We start from the raw sequence: 20072 nt of genomic DNA, 5'->3' as shown, positions 1-20072 counted from the left end.
ATCGACGGATCTGATCCTGTCATTCCCGATTGGAAAATCTCAGCCTTAGATTATGCCGGTCCTCAATCCTTCCCACTTCTCGTGGCCCAGGACAGATGCCACCTCCCTCACTCAGAGAACACGCATGTAACGTTGCTATAAACTTGAACCGAGTCCCTTATTCCCGCGTATACTCCCACAGCGCTGCGTATTTCATTCCGCCTGTGTCCTCTCCAGCCTGGGAGTCTGCTGGGGACAGGGTTCCGGGCCGAATGAATCTGTGTGTTCTCTGAAGCACGTAATCTAGGTCCTTAAACATAGTAGGTCCTTAACAGAGAGCCGCGGAATGGATTTTTTCCCGTAAGTGTTCGGAAACCTGTTGTCAAAAACACCATGTTCCTAGTGGATTCATTCGGCGAGGTGGATACAAAGAATTCTCCAGCTGAGAGATCAGAAGTTGTCCCTCGCCGCCCCCGAACACCGCTCTCCCTCCCCAGGAAAAGGCCAAAGACAATTTTAACTCTTTATTTGAAACAAACAATTCCAGAGACAGAAGGTTAGTCGTGACAACAGCTTCTCACTACAACACAAGGGCGGGCATGGCTCACTGAAGGGACAGGCCAGGCACCTCAGAACAATATGTACAATTTAAACAGTGGCTAAACTGGTGACAGTTATAAAAACACAAAAAGGAGGCTGGGGAACAGCAAAGCCAACAGGGAAAGAACTGGGCACCCCCTTTGCCGGACGCTAAGAATTTTCTGGAACTACGAAGGCAAGATGGGGAAGAGAGATGTAGGCAGCGGGGGAAAGACCCGTGCCCACAGCTGCTGAGCTAGCCTCTGACCACAGACCCCATCCTGCATGACCCGGGGTCCCCCGCAGGCTTGGCCTGGCTCTGACGATGGGGGAGAACAGTGGGGAACCCAGCCCCAACCCAAGTCAGAAGGTGGTTTTTGCCTTGGGAACTGTGTCCACTGAAGTAAAGGGAGGCGATTACAGAGGGGGGGCTAAGCATGTTGACACGTGGCTCATGCCAACCTAAGATGGCAGAGAGGGACGAACACATAAACCAAGGGGACAGGAGTCTGCTCCCCACACTTGGAGTCATTCTCTGCCTTGGAGGAACAGAAGCGTCTGGAAGCTTTCTAAGCTGCGGCACCGAGGGCTGGTGCTTGCGGCGGGCGGGGGGACGCGGTGGCGAGGGGGTTCCAACAACCGGTTATTTTACGGAGAGGAAGAGTGTCAAAGCTCTGCGTTCTAGGTAAGTGGTCCCCTCGTTACTTTCGGAGTTTCTTTCACACCTTTCGTACGAGACCCTTTCGCGCGGTGCTGGGCGACAGGAGAGAAAGGGGTGGGCGCGGGGCAGACAAGGCAGCTGGGTTCCTCCCTTGGCCGAACCTGGGAACAAGGGGCTTTACCTACGTGGCGCGGGCCGCGAAGCCCACGCTAACAGGATCACCAGAGCTAGTAACTCTCCATCCAGAGTCTGGCCCTGCGAGAAGGGCTTTCCTCCGAAGCATAAAGAAAATGGCCTAGCCGGGTTTTGCCCATCACCGGGAGGCCAGCCCCCAAGCACAGAGGGCTGGGCCCCGTGGTTGTCAAGTGGTACGGAAGACGGTAAAAGCCAGGGGTTCCGAGGGAAGGCGGGGAATGGATGAGTAGAGAAGGGCGGCCAGGGCCCTTCGGGATGAGTAGCATTGGTTCTGGGGCCCGTCGCCCCGCGGGACGTGGCCACAGGCCAGACATTGGTGTGAAGGATGGATACGGACGACACAAGTGCTCAGTCCAGGTCTTCCTCCCCAGGACGACCCAGCTCCTCGTAAATCTCGCGCACGGCCAGGATGCGATTGAGCATACTCTCCAACATGCTTCGGTCCATGGGGATCACGGAGTACCAGAGGGGCGACTCGGCGATGCAGGACCGCTCAGGCTGCAGGTAGAACACATCGTTGCGAGTCCGCAGGCTTTCGGGGCTGCAACGGTAGGAGACAGATCAGTACCGAGGGAGGGTCCAGGGGTGACCCGTGCTGACGCGCCGGCCCCGCGCACCTGCCAACTCACCATTTTGACAGATAGAATTCGTAGAACTTGACAGGGCAGCGGAGGGGGTTCATGCGGTTCTCGCGCTGCTCTAAGATGGGGGCTTCGTCTTCTCGCTTCCGTTTCCCGGGACCTGTGTCTGCAGAAGGCAAAGGACCCGGGCTCGTTAGCGGCAGCCTCGACGAGCCGCCTCCCGGTGCACAGTGCGGGGCACGGGGGAGGCCTCGGGACACACGGCACAGTCGTATGAAGAAGTAAAGGCAGAAGCATCGGTCAGTCGCCCACACCGGCCAGCGTCCTGCGGGGGGGTCTCGCTCTACAGTCCCCCCCGGTTCGCGCGGCTAACGTGTCGCCTTGCGCGCTCCCGCAGGCTGACCTCCGGAGGTCACAAGGAAACGGACAAAACAGAGCCGACTGCGAGATTGGCCTTGCCTTCCGGGGTGGAGGACCCGACATGGCCCCAGCCCACCAGCCCCCAAGTCCACGTAGAAGCGCGGGTCCAGAGAACGGACCGTGGGGACCGCCGTCAGATGGGTCAGGACTCCAGGGCCAGAACAGAAACCAAGCTGCCGTTCGCCCTGTCAACTCTCTCCCACAGCCAACCTGCCCAACAGCTCCCCACCTGTCTGCTCCCCTCAAAGAGAGGAGGCAAGTCAGTAAATGGCCTCGACATGACGAAGGGCGGGAAGCAGGCAGCTGGGTGACCTCCCACTTATGCAACAGCCACCGCCCATCGATCGAAGGATGGGCTGCTTTCACCTTTTCTGCAAACGCAGGAACGAACGATGGGGCAGCTAGTGGCAAAGGAGAGGGCCAACTTGGCAGTTAAGGCGAGGCGCGGGAGGGGACAGCAGAGAGGGGACAGCAAAGCGCGGGTGGGGGGAGCTCGTACCGCGCCCTTTCCTCTGGCGGACCGGGGCGTAGTAGCGGATGCTGACCACCTTGGTGGTGCCCCGAGGGGTGGTGCATTTGCGAGACTGCCGCACGACGTTGGTGAAGGACAGCTGCATGTGCTCCTCGGCCGTCTGCAGCCCGAAAAACTTTGTGTTGAAGAACATGAGGGTGTTGAGAAGGACGAAGGGCGAGTAGACGCCCAGCTGCTTGCACTCCCACAGGTGTTCCTCCTCCACGCGAGAGAAGACTGTATCTGCAACGATCCAGGGCACAGGCCGGTCGGGACCGGCGCCCCCCAAGCCCGGCCCCTTCTGCTCCCCGCTGTCCCGCTCACGGGCACCTCCATTCGGCAGGGGACCATCTTGCGTGAAACCCTGACACCCCGCCACGCGACCCAGTAGGATGGGGTGGCTTCTTGTAGGGTCTCCGCCTGCATTTGGGGCTTCCGTCACCAGCCTCGAGTTACAGGCAGGTAGGCGCAAACCTCGGGGAGCCCCTCAAGTCCTTCCTCTTTTCCTTCCCGACCCAGTCCACCGCGTGTGGTCCCAGCTCTTCAGACATAAGTCTTGGTCCCTCCTCGCGTTCGAGGACAGGGCTCCGACTCCCGAAGCTACGTGCACCTGCCCTCAGACCCTTTGTCAACAGAGGCACACCCAGCAGCCCGGGACTTGGGACGGTGTGTCTGAAGAATGGCAGAAGGGGCGCGGGGCTTGCTACGTTTCTGTCCCTTACTGTTGGGGAGGAGGGTGGGCTGCCAGGTACTCAGAGACTTGTTGAGCTCTTGAACGAAAGTCAGGTAGTAAAGGTCCGTGAAAATGTTCACCATCCGGTTATTTTCCAGCAAGTACTGGAGGAAGAAAGAGACACACATCAAGCCAGATCCCAGGTCCTAGAGGAGAGACAGTGGGGTCGAAGGCCCGGGCATGGCGACCTTGATAATTAGGAAATTATCGTTGGGGCGACCAGGGCACTCTTCCCTAGGTATACCCACAACTCCGGGGTGCCGAGGCCTCGCCGGAAGGGGTGGGGGCTTGGAGGACATGTGTCGCAGCTGGTCTTCACAAGCCCCGACCCCTTGCCCGATGATGCATGGCCGCCCTCTCCCACGGGGAACTGGACATGACCCCACCACCCGAGAAGCCCAGGGTCCGAGCGTCACAGACAGCAGGGAGGGCCGCCATGCAGCTCGGACTTTGGAGAGTATTGACACATCTTGTCGTGCTTGGAATGGGGAGGAAAGCTGCCTGCTCGGGGACGGTATCATTGCTGGCGGGACCCTGCCTGCTGTGCTGACAGTGATGGCAAGACAAGCGGTGCGCCCGGGGTACCTGTTGGATGCCAAGACACAGGTAGTAGATACTGTCAGGTTCGTATCGTTCGCCGTTGGGTCGAGTGATCTCTCTCACAAACTGGGCCAGACCATAGTTGAGCTCGGCAGCTGAGCAAGCCAGAATGTCCTCTTTGATACGCATGGGTTTGGCTGCAGTGACGGGAAGCGGAGGTGAGCGCCGTTAGCAGAACTTCGCACGGAGCACGTCATTTAGCTCCATTAACCTTTCCGCCGTCACTCACATCCAGCTCCGGAGCGAACCACCAATGACCAAGAGGGCCCTAAGCCTCGAAACCCAGACAGCGCCAAGCCTTCCTCTGCAAGTCCTCTGCAAGTCCTCTGCATCTTCGCGGGACACCCTCCACCTCCCGGCCCCGTCCCCACCCCCATCCCCGGGGCGCTCACGGCCAAAGCGCAGCTCATCAGCCTTGCTGGTCTCTCCGTTGGCATATTTCGACTGCACCCAGCACTTCCAAGCGTTGACACCGTAGGAATAATTAAGCCCGGTGCAGCCAGGCTGGCTGCTCATGGAGTCCCGGGAACAGCTCTCGGAAAGCACCAGCCGCTTTTGACCCTGGAGGGAAAGAGGGATGAGGGTGGCGGAGGTGAGGCCAGGGGCACCGTGGAGGCTGGCGTGACAGTGTTTACCGCCAGGGCAGTAAGGGGCCGATGAGAACACACAGCAAGCTTCTGGAGCACAGAGCCCCAGGCTCAGCTCTGATGACCTGGCAAACTGTGGAGAGAGCAGTTTGCTGGACGTTAGCGCTCATGGCAGTGGCGAAGGGAGGTCATCAGGGCAGGTGACAGTCAAGCTGCTGACTTGGCCACGAAAGCGCCGCCCTCCGGCCCTTTGAGACTCCATCCCTCTTCTGCAAATACAGCAGCCCCAGGCCTCACCTTCCTCATGGTTCGGGGAAGGTCTTGCTCAGTAGACACGTCCTCGGGCCCTACCAGGCCACAGTCAAAGAGGAAGTCTACACTGGGGTTAATGTCCAAAGGATCTGGTAGAGGGCAAAGAAGGGAATCATTTGCTAAGATGTCATGGTCTACGGCCATAGACCCTGAACGCGTGGGATCTCGTACAATCTCGGAGGCTAAGCAGGGTCAGGCCTGGTTAGCACTTGGATGGGAGACCACCGGGTACTGCAGGCTTTAAAAAATAATAAGATGTCAGCCTGACGGTCCTCCCAGGCCACCCCTGCTACGTGCCCACTTGACTCGAGACGAGCCTCCCGGACCGAGCACACGCTCAGGGGCACAGCGACTCAGGAAGTCACACGGGAGTGCTTGTCACACTACTGGAGCACGTGCTCCAACGCGGTCTAGATAGTGGGTTTCACGTTGTGGGTTTTACCACGGTGAAAAAAAGCTCACGAGACTCAAGTGCAAAATCCGGCACCTGTCCCAGTATCTCTGCTGCGACTCCCTGGGGGAGCCTTCTGTCGTCGGGTCGCAGGGAGCACTGTTAGGGTCGTGCTCGGGGCCACAAGGAACGCACGCCTTTTCCGATGGCGCGAATGCTCCCGCACCGAGGGCCACATCGAAGCCTACTCACTCTTGGGGAAGTCCGCCTCCAAGTCTTGCCCGGGCTCATCCAAGACATTGGCCATCTTCACGGCCATGGCCAAGACGTCGTCTCGAGCCGGCCCAAACAGGTCGCAGTCTTCCAGAAGCCCCTCTGCACTCTGGTTGCTCACAAGATCTGGGAAGCAGAGAAGTCACAGGCTTTCAGGGGCGGGCCCCAACTGTCCCCCATCCCGCCAGGTATGAGGTCGCCACTCTCCGCCCCCACGCAGACACAGAGCGGTAGCGCACGGGCTCCCCCATAGCCGCAGCGCATGGCGTACCGCAAAGGTCGGACGAGGCCTTGTCTAACTCCTCAGCCTCTGCGATCATCTCTGCCATAGCCAGGATGTCGGCCTCCAAGGGGTTGGAAGGGATCTTGACCTTCAGCTCCTCTATGGTCTCCACAATCTTATCTGTGCTCTCCAATGTGGTGGGCAGGAACATGGGCACAGGCACCTGGAGACATGAATCCCAACTCAATGCCAAGAAGCGCAGCACTGGATGCGGAGGACGGCTGGTGGCAGTCAGGGGCAAGGCTGGTGTCCGTCCTGGGAGGTGCGCTTACCGGGATGGGCATCGAGAAAGGCACCGGGACTTTCTGGCAGTACAGATGCATAGGCACTGGCACAAAGATGGGCACGGGGATGGGCAGCACGAGCACCTGGGGCTTCCACTCTTCTGCGGGCAGGAAGGAGTCTTGTCAGAGCCCCCGCTACGCAGCTCCCATCCGACCCGGGACCCGATGCTTGCCCGTCACCCCGAAGCTCGAACGGTCTAAAACTGCCCTTCGACATCCACGATACATCGGCCACCTAAGAAAGCTCCGTGTAGCTCTTAGGCACAGGGCTGCTGGCCGAGGACGACGGAGCACGGCCTGTGGCGTCGTGGGCTCACCTGTCTGGCTGCCTTTGGACTTCATCTCCACCTTGCAGGAGACCCCTCGATTCTGCATCAGTGGCTTACACATGGCGGCTTTGTTTTTGCGGGGTGTTGCTGGGGGCGGCGGGGGTGGCGGAGGGGTGGAAGCAGTGGCAGCCGATCGGGTCTTGACAGGGATCTGCGGAGACAAAGGCACACGGGTGCCGCCAACCGTTAGACGCCCCTCTGAGACCATCGACTCCCGCCCCGCCCCGCCCCACCGCGGCTGCCGCCCTGACCTTGGCCACACTCCCATTTTCCTCCGGGGTCTTCACCGTATTGCTGTTCTCCGCTTTGGTTTGCGAGGGTGTCTGGGGCTTTGACTCAGGAGACTGACCTGCAGATCGAAATGAACGAATGTCGCGTCTGCACGACTGGCTCTCCATTTGCAAAGAGAGCGCCATTAGGACGCACGACACCGGGGAGTCTGCAATCTTTCCTCTTTGTCCCCCTAGGCCCCAGGAGGAGTGGCCAAGGAGCTTCTCTGCTCCTGGCTGCCGAGAAGAATGAAAAAGAGTAGTTTCCCCGATAACCCACGAGTCGAGACCTTCCGTTTCGATGACCTCAGGAGTCTGGCACCGCTGGAGTGGCAGAGGGACCAGGGTAAGATGCTGGAAACGACAGCAGTCTTTAGTCTCGCTAAAGGTAGAGCTTCTACTAACACTTCCTTCTCTCTGAAAACCAGCCACAGCCCCCCGTGCCCCACCGTGCCTGAGTAGGCCCCCATCCCTAAAACAAGCTCCTTCACAGAGAATCAGTAACATCTAACTCTCGAACCTTCAAACCAGAGGCCCCTGGTACCCGCAGGGTCCAGAAGCTAAAAGACGGCGCGGGACCGGAAGCTCTGGCCAGGGATGACGTGAGAGCGAGGGAGGAAGCGGGCCCAGGCCCCGGCTGGAAGCGTCCGGGCCAGTTCTAGCAGAGAGGCCCTGCCCGGGACTCACTGTTCAGGAGGCTCTCGGGCCCACTCTGGGTGTCCAAGTTGGGCTGGTTCTGCTGGCTGTAGAAGCGCAGCAAACACTGTTGGTTGCAGAAATGACGGATCTGCCCACGCCAGTGGATGGTCTCCAGCAGCTTCCCCTGGCGCTTACAGGCGTGGCATCGGGCAGCCTGCGGGTGTCGACGAGACGGTCAGGCCCGCCTCCCCGACACGAGCCGGGCCCTCTGCCCCGGGATAAGCCCCCGCTGCTCCCCTTGGAGGCTGGGCCAGTCGGAGCCCCTCCCTGGGGATCGCCCGCACCGATGGCAGCAGCGCAGCAGCCCGCGCTCCCCGCCGCCCGGCCCCTTACCTTGCAGTACCACAGCAGGTACTTGCTCTTACAGTCCTCGCTGCAGAAGTCCCAGGTGCTGCCGTCCAGCTGCTCGGTGACGCCGCGCTGGCAGGTCTGGGAGCAGTAAGTGCAAGTGATACAGCACAAGCCCAGCTTCTTGGTGAAGTCCTGTTTGTACAGCAGCACGCAGCCTAGAAAGAGTCCAGAGACACAGAGCTCTCCACGGCCGTGAGACCCGAACCTGTCCCGCACGGCCTCTCGGGCCCGGAGCCTGAGGACGGGCGGGGTGGAGCATCCTGAGCGGACAGCCCGGGTCCTCGGACGGGCGGCACCCCAAGGCCCCGTTTCTCCGCCACCCTCCCGGCCCCGTCTCTACCTTCGCTGCAGAAGCTCTTCTCCACGCCGCTGAACCGCAGCTTCTCGTGCAGGAGTTTCTCCTGCCGGCAGTGCTCGCACTGGGACACCACACCCCGAAGCCGCTTGAAGTCCTCGCAGCAATCCCGGCAGCAGAACTGGAACACCTGGTCCTGGGGGCACAGGCGGGGAGGGGAGAGCCGTGACATCCGAACCTGGCCTGGCCGCAGCCCAGTGCGAGGACCCCATCGCACAGACGTCTGCTCCTGTGGCAAGATGTGGGCAGGGTGGGGGTCTTACCTGCCAGTCCAAGACCTCAGGCTTGCCACTGAAGAGGCTGTGGCAGTAGTGACAGCTCAGATGAATGCCCCCCTCAGGGCTTGTGCGCTGGAGGGAAGGAAGACAAGTCAGGGAGGGGCGAGATGTGTGTGGCTGCGGCGGGCGGCGGGCGGCGGGAGGCGGCGCAGGGGGAGAGGAAGTCGGGCTTGTTATTTGCTCTGCCCAGGCCCAGGCCTACCTACCCCCGTTCTCTCGCCCTCTCTATGGCGCCACACCCCTGAGCCCTCGTCCAGGGTCTCAAGTACCTGGAACTTGGTCCAGCAGCTGGGGCTGCAGAACTGGTAGACTGTGCGATCGACCTTGTTGTAGTAACAGGGGTCAGAGAGGCTGCGGCGGCAGAAGCTGCAGGGTCGGGGAGGGCCTGGGGTATAGACAGAGAGGGAGGAAGGGCGAGAGGGGGCAGGAAGGGAGAGGAAGGGCGAGAGGGAAGAGAGAGAGGGAGAGAGGGAGAAGGAGGGAGAGAGCACACAGAAGGTGTAAGGCGATGCAGAGCTGGAATGGGAAGTCCACGGGAAGACGTGGCTGGGTCGAGGTCAGGCAGCAGGGGTTACTTTAGAAGAGGGGAGTTCAGGGGGGTGGAAGGGAGGCCAGCAGGGGTCTCAGAGAAGAGGGCTTTGCACCTACCAGTGAGCCCTGCCTGCTTCACTTTGTAAGAGGTGGTACAGCAGAGGGAACAGAACAAGCTCGTCTTGCCATTACGATCCACATGTGATAGCATCTCAAAGTTCTTACACAGGGTCTTGCACCAGACACATGGGTACACACGTGTGTTTTTCTGTGAGGATGGGGAAGGAGAGGCTGAGGCTGGGTTTGTCCCTTCGCTTTTATTTTTAAAATTTTTAAAACATGAAATATTTCGAGCATACAAAAAAGTATAGATGATGATGTAACAAAGACCTGTGCATCCACCAGCCAGCTTCAAAAATAAAACATAACAGATACAATCGAAACCCCCTTTATTCGCTTTATTCCTCCCAGCCCTCGCCCCGTCAGGCACCTTTATTCGTCACCCGAGAACCGCGAGCCGCGCCCCCTTCCACAGCCCTCTAGCGCACTACTCCCTCGGCCCCACCTTCTTGTACGCCCCCAAGCAGCTCGTGTTGCAGAAGCGCTTCTGCTGGCCCTCGTGGAACAGCAGCTCGGGGCCAGGGCTCCCGGTCTTGGTGTAGATGTAAGCCCCGCACTGGTCGCAGCAGTTGGTTTTCAGTCCCTTGTTGGCCCGGAATTTGGAGAAGCAGGAGTCGCTGCAGAGCCGGTGCACCACGCTGCCATTGCTGACCTCGTGCAGGACCTGCCACACACACACGCGCACACCCTGAGCCGGGGCCTGGCCACCGCCACCCACCCCGATGCGAGGACAGCCCTCCCCACCTCGCCCTAGAACTTCGCAGCACACGGTGCGCCCAGGGACCCCCCAACCTGCACATCGGGCTGCCGACTCGATGGTGAGGTCCCGGGAGGCAAGGAAGGCCGGCTGCACACATCCTGGAGAAGCTCTATCCTTGATAGGCTCCCTGCCTATTACCGAGATGGCCGCCTTTCGCCCCCACCCCGCCTGCGCAGGGCCTGGCCCCTGCAGCCCCGGGATGGCGGGGGGCGGGCCGGGGCCGGCCAGGCTCCGTGATCAGCGCGCCCTCCAGCTTCCTCACCTCTCCGGTCTTCTGGCAAATGCTGCAGCGAGTGGCATCGGCGGGGTCCCCGGACTGGGGGATCGGGCGCTGCTGCTGGGCCTCATACAGGGAGAGGCAGACGGACGTGCAGAACTCATGGAAGGAGCCCCCGGACCCTGTCTGCGCCACCACCGAGTCCTTGGTGTTCCAGATCTCCCTGCGGGCGGGAACCCGTCTGAACGTCACTCAGTCGCACCCTCTCATTCCCTCGGCCCCCGATTCTCCCCTGGGATCCACGGCCACAGGGCCGAAGGCTCTCAGACCCCCCCCACCCACCATGCCGCCTCCCGGTCCCGTTGCGCCGGGCTCTCGCCAACAGTCTCGGCCTCATGCGCTCCTCCTGGCCCGAGGGCCGCCCTCCCCTCGCCCCGTCCCTCGCCCCCGGACGCCCCCCAGCCCCCGCGTACTTCTTGCAGAAGGTACAGGTCTTTTTGCCCGAAGGCTTCTTGGAGAACGTGGTCAGACAGGACGAGGAGCAGAAGAGCTGGGGCAGGCCCTTGCGCTGGTAGGCGGTCTGCCCCTTCTGCAGCGGCGTCCGGCAGTGCGCACATGTCATCTTGGTGCCCACCGCGGAGCGCCCGGCCCTCTGTGCCACGCTGGAGCGCAGGGACATGCGAGGAGAGCGCCGGGGCCGGAACGGCACGAAGTCCTCATCATTGGGGTCATCTACCATGGCATCGGAGTCCTCGTCTGACACTGGAACTGCGGAGGGGGCGCGGCGTGAGGACAGGTGACCGCGCCGGCTCCCTGGCCACCCCCGGACCAGCAGGCAGCTCAGCTGCTACTGGGACCCCCCTTATTTGTGCCCGGCACAGTGGTATCTGAAGCCACTACTGTCACTCTCCCTCAGTTACTCCGTCATCAACCGTGGAGGGGAAGGCAGGGCTCGAAGCGGGGGGCGCTTGTTTTCAGTCTCCCCCACTGCCCCTGGTTCCCATGCCAACCCAGAGCGGAGAGAGGCACTTCACACTCCGTGCGGAGCCGGGAGGTCCCACTCGTCACACGTCACACGTCACACCGCCGCAGGTCCTACTCACTGCTCTCGGTGGAATCCACAACCTCAGGTTTGGGAGGCTCTGCCCGCCTAACGCGCTCGCTTCTCTTCTGCACCTTGGAAACACGGAGGGGGACGCTGACGCCAGCTTGGGGTTTGAGGGGGCAGAGCTGGGAGGGGGGGCAGTAGGGACCCTGGGCCCGGCCCTCAGCGGGAGGGCGGACAAGGAGGCCTCCTGAAGCTGCTCACACCACCCTCCGCAGAGTGACATCTGGGAGGGAAAATGAAGGGTCTGTCCCTCCCGGGGCTACAGGGGAACCGGACTCCTCCAGTCCCCTCCCCCCTCACCCTCTCAGGCGGCTTCTCACTCGCCTTCCCAGGCAGGCCATCTCCTGCAAAGGAAGCAGAAAGCAGCCTACATGTCGGGCCTGCCCTCACACCCCCTGCCTGGCCCAGCGACCGCCTCCATTCCTGGGGAAGAACTTACTCAAAACTGAAAGGGAAAACTCGAGTGCCTGTGGCTTCTTGGGGCCCCTCTCAGGGTTACCTCGAGCTCTGCACTGGGGGGGGGGTGTGCAGCCATTCTCCATGAAAAAAATCCTACCCCCCCACCAGCTTTCTGTCCCAATCATGGGGAGTGGGGGACGGACAGGTAACACATCTTTCATTGAGAATTTATAGTTTACCAACAGAAAGCAATGCGCTCCCCCAAAGGCAGGTAGCAAGGGGAGAAGGGAGCGGTGAGGCACGGGTAGGTCCCCTGGACTCGGGTGACTATCTAAGCGCTGGGACCCTAGTCACACAGCCCGGGAGAGGCACACCACTAGGCAGGACCGGCGAGGAACAAGAGCCCGCCCTTGGCAGGCCCCAGTCCTGGCCCCTGCATCTCTGCAGGCCCCCTGAACTCACGATGCTGTTGGTGGCTCGAGAACCTAGTTCTCATTCATCAAACCCAGAAACCCCACTCTCGCCTAGAACAAAACAGCTGGAAAGAGCTTAGAACCAAGAAGCCCGTGGTCCTCCCCAAAGCCCGAAGGAAGGACCCTGGCACCGAAGCCCCACTAGGCTAAGAAGAAAGGAACCTCTCCCGCCCCATCCGCCCTCTCCAACCCGGCCCCCGAAACCTCACCCGTATTCCTACCCCTTCCCCAAGCCTACCTTCCTTACTCTTCGCCAGCCCCCCTTCCAAGCCCCCAACTCCTTCTGCACACGCATCCCCCCTCTGATCGCTCCACCCTCCTCCTTCTCTCCTCCTTGGTCCCCAAACACACAGCCACCCCTCTTTATCCCCGCCCCCTCCCCAGCCTTGACTTTCCGGCTGAGCAGGCAACCTACCTGGCAAGGAAGGGTGTGCAGGGGGGCTAGGGCCCCCAGGTTGGGTCTGAGAGCTGCTGAGTCCATCCCCCAGAGTCTCTCCCACCGAAGGGCTGGGGGGGCCACTGGGGCTCTGTGGCTGCCCTTGGGGATGCTCCTCCTCCTGCCCGGGGGAGCCCCGTCTCCCAGCGCCCATGGAGGCAGTCTCCTCCTCTTCACCGTGTGGGGACTGCAGGCTTAGTGGGGACTCTGGAGCCAAAGGCTCTAGCAGCCCCTCGGGTGAGGAGGGATTGGCCCCAGCCCCCGGGTCAGGTGGCACCACCTCAGGGGTCTGACCCCCTGGTCCAGGCCCTAGGGTCTGATCTGCATCCCACGCGAGGCTGCCCTCAGGACCGTGGTCCACCGCTGGGGGCGAAGGGGCTTTATACAGCAGCCCCCCCAGCCCCAGCAGCTCAGTGGCTCCGTCCAGGACGCCAGGGCCTTTTTCCAGGCCGGCAGGGGCATCGAGCAGGTCCAGGGCTCCTGAGGATGGAGAAGGGCCGGGGGGAGCCCATCCTCGAGTGGGGGCAGTCTGGGATTCCAGTAGGTCCTCTCCAAATTCCATGTCTACTGGAAGGTCTCCAGCCAGGGGCTTCTCTGGCAGGGTCAACGGGTCAAACGGACTGGGGAAGTCACTGGGGTCCATGAGGGTGACTGGCTATGGGCTGCAGGTGAGGGCAGAAGAGGGGGCGGGAGAGGTGGTCTTCGCCAGAATTCCTTCTGATACAGGCTCTGGGACACACCCCAGCATCCACTTGGATTTCTTGGGCACAGCCCCCGCCGCGAACGACATTTCCACAGGCTTTATAGCCCAAATGACCACTCCCCCCCCCACACGTCCAGCGCCCCCTGCGGGGAGAGGCGTCCCCCGCCCTGGCCCGGTGCCCACGCTCTCCGGGCAGCCGGTGGTTCCACCCGCTCGCCTGGCCCCGCCACCCCACTGCAACTCCCGGTTCCCCTCCCCCCTTACCTTTCGGCCCCCCCCAACTCGGCCCGAACGCCCCCTTAGAGTCTGCTAGGGCCGTCGGCACCAGGAGCCTTTCCCGCCCCCGCGACCTCAGTCTCTATCCCCTGCCCCGGCTGCTAGAGCCCCCCGGCTCCCCAGGCATTACCCACCCTGTCTGGCCCCACCCCCCCTCCCGGCGCTGCATGAACTGCCCTTCCTAACCCCTCCCCCCAGTTATCTCTCGGGGTCGCCCACTTCCTCGGCGCCGTCCCCCTTTCCTATTGCTCCCCCAGTCCTCCTTCCCCTGTTGCCCACCCCCCACCTCAGGCATTTACAGGAAGACATTTTGGAGCTACGATCTTTCCTTAGACCCCCCCCCCCGCGCCCCGGCTACTGTGAGATCCCGCCTGCAGGTTCGGTTCGGCTTGATCAGGCCCGACCCCTACCTGCGGCAGGGTTAGTGTAACGGCTACAAGCCTAGAACTGCAGACAGCGACGGCCCCGCGCTCCTTCTCCACCTCCCTCCCCAGCAGCCGGGACAGGGGTCGCGGCCCCTTTAAATGGCAGCGCCGCTCACAGCGCCCAGCGCTCTGCACCAGGCGGGCGGGCGGCTCCAGTGCCCAACCCCATTGGCTGGCTCCGGGAGGGGGCTCGCGAGACAGCGCCGGCCCCCGGCGCGAGACTCCCAGCCCAGTGGCCGCCTGGAAATTGCGGAGTGGAGCTCGTCGTCGGAGATGGAGCTTGAGCCCCCGCCCGGGGCCCCGTTAGTTGAGGAGGAAAAGCTAGGCTCCGGAGCTTCGGAGCCCGCCCCCGGGAAAGGCGGCACCCCCTTTCCACCTAAGGGCCAAGCACACTGCCCCGCAGAAAACAGATCTACGCACCTGCTTCCCTCACCTGGCTCGAGTCTGCCCCCCCCCCGCCCCGGCGTCACACCCGTGCCCGCCCTGCCTCCCGGAGCCCACTCTACCCGTGATCCCCTCCTCTCATTCAAATGGTTCCCGGTCCCCTCCCCCTCCCCGTGTCTCTCTTCGCTTCCCACTCGTGTTCGACCGCCCCCTCAACACTCCCTACCTACGCCATGCAGCCAGCGCCTGCCAAGATCGCCCTCCCCCCAACCCCACCTCTCCGGGGCCCGCCCCCCGGGCGACTGTTGGGGTAGTGAGTGACAGCGGAGGGTGGGGGGAGGCAGGGACCCAGCCCTCGCGCCCCTCCTCCCCTTGTCTGCAGCCTCGCCCCCCCCGCCGCGAGCATTCTAAGAGTCATAGTTGTGGGGCGTCTTAAGCTCGGTCTCCAGCCCCCCAGGGCGGGATAAACGGCTCTGGCTCAGTGACAACGCCTATGCCGTAAGTGCCTGATGACCCCAAAACCAGGTCCTGCAAAGACACTCCCCCACTCCCTCAACATCTTAGGGTAAGTTCTGGGATGTCCTCGACTCTTCCAGCAGGAGCTCCCTGCCTTAGCTCTTCAGTAGTTTTCCTGCCCGAGGCCGGCAGCTCTGCCTCCTTCTCTCTGTCTCTCTGTCTCTGTGTCTCTGTTTCTCTCTCTCTCTGCCACTGTCTGTCTCTGTCTCTGTCTCTGTCTCTGTCTCTCCCTCCCTCCCTCTTCCTCTCCGTCCTTGTCGATCTCTTTCCTCCCCCCGCCCTCTCCCTGGCGCGGCACTCTCTCTCTCTCTCTCTCTCCTGGTCTCTTTTTGTCCCCGTCTCTGTCTCTGCCTCGCAAGTGCACGAGCACGCACGCGCGCGCACACACGCCCCCCTCCTGGATGGTCCTTAGCCTGTGGGTGTGGCTGAGGTTGAGGCTTGAGCAGTGGGGTCGCGGGAAGGGGCACCAGCGTTAGGCCCACCGGCTTTAGAAAACGTGTGCCAGGATCCGTCCTCAGTCCCCATTATCCTCAGAGCGCCTTACGGTCCCCGCTCCCCACTTTCCCGTGTACCCCGGCTGGAGACTTTAGGATCTGAGACAGCAGGGCAGGCCCAGACCAGAAGGCAGTCCCGCCACAGAGTGGGGAAGGCGGAGGTTTGGTGTCCGGCGCCTCTCTCCCAACCCCTCCTAGCCCTGCAGTCCTCCTCCCCCGTCCCTGTCCCCGTCCCCGTCCCCGTCCCGTCCGCTTTCCCGGAGACCGTACCCTTCCCGACTGTCCACACGGCCTTGAGGGGATCTCCGCTCTCTCCTTATACGCAGAGATAAAACCGGGAGATTTCCCTCGAGGTTGTCCGAACCCCAGCTTTCTCTTTCTCTTAACCAGATTCTGCGTACCCATCTCCCGCCCGCGTCTGCTTATTTCTAGGTCTCTGTACCCCTCTTTGCACTTTCAATGTCTTCCATCTCACCTCGGTCTTTTGACCCGCCTGCTCTTCCCAACACGCGCTTGGGGCCTTGGCCGCTCTGGAGAATGCCTGGTTTCAGTCGTGGGAAGACAGTCGAAGGGCGGTTAACGGGCGTATTATTCATTCCGAGGCAGTGCTATCCGATCGCATGAAAGTGACTCGAATCTCAACTCTGCCCACTTCTCAGCCAGTTGACTTTGGACAAGTCACTTGTCCAGTCGCCGGGTCTTACTTTTCTCATCCATGAAACACGGATAGGCAAACGATCTAAATGTTCAATAGTAGGCAATTAGTTAAATCAATTTTGGTCATGCAATGGATGTACTCATTAACAACCACTTTTAACCAAAATGGTGCCACTATTCCGGTGATACTATAATGGTGGATATATTTGACCTTTGAATGATAATGTGTCAATGTATGTTCCTCGATTTTACGGAATGTATCCCCCTGGCCAGGTGTGTTGCTAGTCAGGGGAGGCTGTTGGAGAGAGAGAATGTTCCTGATGTAATGTTACATTTTGTAGACAGGAGTTAAAACGATACAAATTTTGTAGAGAAATTCACATGTGCGCATGGAAAAAGACTGCAAGGAAATAATGGAGCTAATACCTCATAGGGATGCTACTAAGATTAAGTGACATGGACACCCGTCTGTCATATAGCAGGTGTTTAGCGGATACCGCAGGTGTTTAGTGGATACCGGTTACTGTTATTACAAGAGAAATATATCTGACTTCATGCACGGTCTGGGACTTTGCACCGTGGTGCCTTCATATTCTTTAAATATATATATATCTATATTTGTCTTTGACTAAGCCAAGAGTGCCCATGGGACTGTGAAAGGCTGTAACATAGAATGGGCCGATGGGGAGCGGGTAGGATAAGAGTGTGGCGGGCAATTCAACGTTTGCATTTTCAGCCTTGAATGCTATAGTTAATGCATAGTACTCTATTCTCCTGTTACATTCACGCATAGTCCTGGATTCTCCTACTTCTTATTCACCATCCATAAGGCGCTCCTTAAAATGCTGCGAGCACAATATAACATGTAAAAACTCAGTCCCTGTCCTCATGAGAGCCCTTTCATTTACACGTTTTTTTTTCTCATTACAGAAATATAAATAAATGTAACCGTAAACATTTTGGAAAGCACAGAAAGGCTGAAGAAAGCAAGAATCGCTGATATCCTACCCATTACACTTGGAGATAACCACTGCTCTTTTTGATGTATGTATTTCCAGTCCTTTTATCACATGTTTTTACAAAACTGGAATTATCTCGTACGAGATGTTATACCAGATCATTGTAACGGCTGTATATCGTTCCATCGTGTGCTTTAATTAACTACTGCTGGATGTCAAACGTTTGTTTTTTCGAGACAGGCAGGGCTACATATGGCTTGGTCAAACAAATGGAAGCACTATTCGGCAGCCATTGATTAGAGTGACGTTCGCTCTTTAACTCCGGAAACACGTGGATTCCTACTTACTGTGTTATACCATTCCGAAGTGTCCTGGAGTGAATAAGAGGAAATATGCATTTAGGGTGACACTGTGGAAAAGCTAGCCTGTGAGCGACCCAACAGTAGGGACCAACTCTTCCTCATGTCTATCTCCAGCATCTAGCATAGTCCCTGATAGATACTCGATAAATGTTTATTGGATGAAATGGACAAATGAATAAAGGAGATTAAAAAAAAGCCCCAATATTTCTATAACATAAGGCTTAATAAAGAGAGATGATGAGACATCACTGAGCTTATTCGATTATTCATTTACATGAACATTTCTTACACTGGGATTGCCTTGAGGAGATACACAAATGTATATGTTCTTTCCTTTAATTTTCTACTTTGGTTTTCCAATGTAAACAGCTGTTATGATTAACAAAGCCTAAATTCATTAAAATGTTACTGAATATATAGTAACTTTTTTGTAAGTTTTTCCCTCAACAGATTTTAATAACCATCATGTGGTGGTCTATAAGATACTTGATATTAAAACATCCTCGTAGATCTTTATCCATTTATATAGAAAGATAGCTAAAGTATTGAGTAGGTGATGACTCAGAAAAGTCCGTATAGTTTAACCTGTATAAAAAAGCATAAACGTTTCTGTTTAATCAGAACAGTACAAACATAGAAAACAGAAATGCAAGAAAGTGGCCATAATCGCTACCATTGGAAGGAGTAGAGGGAGAGACTTTTTATAGTGTTGAGTATCGTTTGATTTTTTTCCCACGAGCAGGAAAAAAAAATGTCTTTTTCAGAATAGAGGTAAAATTTCCTTTTTTCACGGTAGAGGTGTTATTTATTTTCAAAAAGTTTGGGAACCACTGACCTAGATACGTCCAACATGGTATCCACTAGCTACGTGTGACTATTTAAATTTGAGCTAATTAAAATGAAATAGAATTAACAATCCAGTTCCTCAGTTGCACTAGTCATATTTCAAAGCCTCAGAAAGGAAAAGAAGGACGGACGGAAGGGAGGGAGGGAGGAAGAAAAAAAAACAACGAAACCCACAATGGTTACATTATAGTCGGTAGATACTGTTTTGGACAGACCAGATAAGGACTATCTGTATCACTGCAGCAGGTTCTATTGGACAGTGTGGGTCCAGTTCACTGTGTCCCCACGTAAGGTGGAGCCAGCGGGACACTCTGAAACCCCGAGTGTGCATTAGTGAGTGGGAATTAACTACAGACGCCTATCAGTTGAGCCCTGTAGCTCTCGATTAAGCACAGGGCTCGTGAGTCAGGCATTAGGGCAAAACGAAGGAGATTGCTTGATTGCTGCCCTACACAACACAGAATCAGTCCATCTGGAGGCCTACAATGTATCCATGGCAATGATGACACCTGTTGAAACTCTCTAAATCGTAGTAACAATAGTGTTTGGACTGCTGGGTTCCCTGGTTACCATGGAAATGAGGGTGCTGGCTCCAATTCTGTGTAATCACAGAATGAATAAAGTATCAATCCTCCCTCTCCTCCCCACCCACCCCCCGCCCAGAACCAGAGCCACAACCATCACCATCACCGTAGCGAAGACTATTGCAGGTGGGCTTGGCGAGCAGACCCGGCAGCGGGAGAAGCAACTAGCAACGTGATCGACTATGGAGTGTCGGAGTGCAAGCCCTCATGAGGAAGTGTGAAAAAAGAAACATGGCGGGGCATTTTTTTTCAGGAGGAAAAGGCTAGATCTAGTACACCGACTACAATGACATTGTTACTCCCGCTCCCCGCACAGGCGCAGTGCAGGGCGCCTCGGCGCACGCCTACGCGCTCATCCCGCCCTACCCCCGGCTCTGTCTCCGTCTCTCCCTCTCTTTCCATGTTCCTCTCCCTTCCTTCTGTCCCTCGCCGCTCCCCCTCCCGTCACTTGGGCTCTCAGCCTTTCCGTTAGTCCGTTCGCGTCTCTCCTTCCGAGCCTCCATCCCCCTCCCCCCCTTCCCCTTCGGTCCGGAGCCGACGGCGGCTGGCGCGTGCGCACTAGGCGCAGAACCGCGCTCTTTGTCCCCATCTGTCGTTCACACGAACTCCGTCGTTCGCGTCCTGTAGCCAATAGGATCGCGGAAATGGCGGAGAACTGGTTCCGCCTCTGGGGATCAATGCTGACGAGCAGGTCAGATACCCAATCGCGGACGGCAGCTTGCACCCCTGGGGAGGCGCCGAGCTCCATCGTCTCGTTTCCGGCGGTCGCGCGCTCTTTTCTTGGGACGGTAGAGGCCGTGTGGCGTCGCCGTTACTCCGAGGAGAGAAGAGTCGGTAGAGGGTGAGTTTGGGGACGACTCAGTCATCGCCTGGGAGGGGACTAGGCCCTCTCGGGACAATCGGGGAAGGAAGAGCTTCGCCCGGGCGAGGCCGCGTTTGGAGGGAGGCTGGCCCTTCGTCCCCAGGCCCCTTGAGGCCTTGTCCCCGCCGCCCCCCGGCCTCTCCGGCCCACCCGCGCGGGCCCTTCGCTCTGCCCTCGCCTCCCGCCGGACCCTGGCGCCCCTTGCTCTCCCGCCGCGTTTCTTCGTGCCACCCAGCCCCGGCTCTCGGCCTTGACAGTGAGCGCCCGGCCGCGCGCCCCGGGCCGTGGGG

General features: G+C 58.8%; 2 protein-coding genes and 1 long non-coding RNA gene across 10 annotated transcripts in view; 2 read left to right on the top strand and 1 right to left on the bottom strand.

Annotated features, from left to right (window-relative positions):
• Window positions 1-489: 489 nt before the first annotated feature.
• Window positions 490-14784, bottom strand: ZMYM3 (zinc finger MYM-type containing 3). 4 transcript variants are annotated; one of them, XM_011371432.2, is made up of 25 exons: window positions 14729-14784; window positions 12694-13376; window positions 11707-11750; window positions 11402-11474; window positions 10772-11066; window positions 10344-10521; window positions 9767-9985; window positions 9319-9469; window positions 8940-9055; window positions 8656-8742; window positions 8378-8528; window positions 8020-8192; window positions 7675-7840; window positions 6970-7067; window positions 6707-6869; window positions 6378-6490; window positions 6094-6268; window positions 5802-5948; window positions 5144-5247; window positions 4652-4820; window positions 4245-4396; window positions 3649-3763; window positions 2915-3169; window positions 2044-2161; window positions 490-1955 (listed from the first exon to the last, which is right to left on the bottom strand). In XM_011371432.2, exons 2-25 carry the CDS (start codon window positions 13355-13357, stop codon window positions 1763-1765), a joined length of 4119 nt encoding a protein of 1372 aa, XP_011369734.1. In that variant the 5' UTR covers window positions 13358-13376; window positions 14729-14784; the 3' UTR covers window positions 490-1762. The 4 variants fall into 4 exon arrangements, with proteins under 4 accessions (XP_011369734.1, XP_023393221.1, XP_011369733.1 ...); XM_023537453.1 differs by lacking the exon at window positions 14729-14784 and adding an exon at window positions 14539-14561; XM_011371431.2 differs by lacking the exon at window positions 14729-14784 and adding an exon at window positions 14104-14504.
• A 96-nt stretch (window positions 14785-14880) lies between these two features.
• LOC111746474 lies at window positions 14881-17738 on the top strand. The gene is made up of 2 exons (XR_002783134.1): window positions 14881-15067; window positions 17100-17738. It is a non-coding gene; the product is annotated as an uncharacterized LOC111746474 (long non-coding RNA).
• A 1834-nt stretch (window positions 17739-19572) lies between these two features.
• Window positions 19573-20072, top strand: part of NONO (non-POU domain containing octamer binding) — a 13898-nt gene continuing 13398 nt past the window's right edge. For 3 of the 5 annotated variants that reach the window (XM_023537454.1, XM_011371429.2, XM_011371426.2), the window contains exon 1: window positions 19573-19761. The gene's annotated coding sequence lies outside the window, so the exon portion shown is untranslated. The remainder of the gene's footprint in view (window positions 19762-20072) is intronic. The other 2 variants (XM_011371430.2, XM_011371428.2) reach the window with 1 other exon arrangement.

This window comes from Pteropus vampyrus, unplaced genomic scaffold, assembly GCF_000151845.1.
Source record: "Pteropus vampyrus isolate Shadow unplaced genomic scaffold, Pvam_2.0 Scaffold191, whole genome shotgun sequence".
NCBI classification, from domain to species: Eukaryota; Metazoa; Chordata; class Mammalia; order Chiroptera; family Pteropodidae; genus Pteropus; species Pteropus vampyrus.
This window is presented reverse-complemented; position numbering and strand designations above follow the sequence as displayed.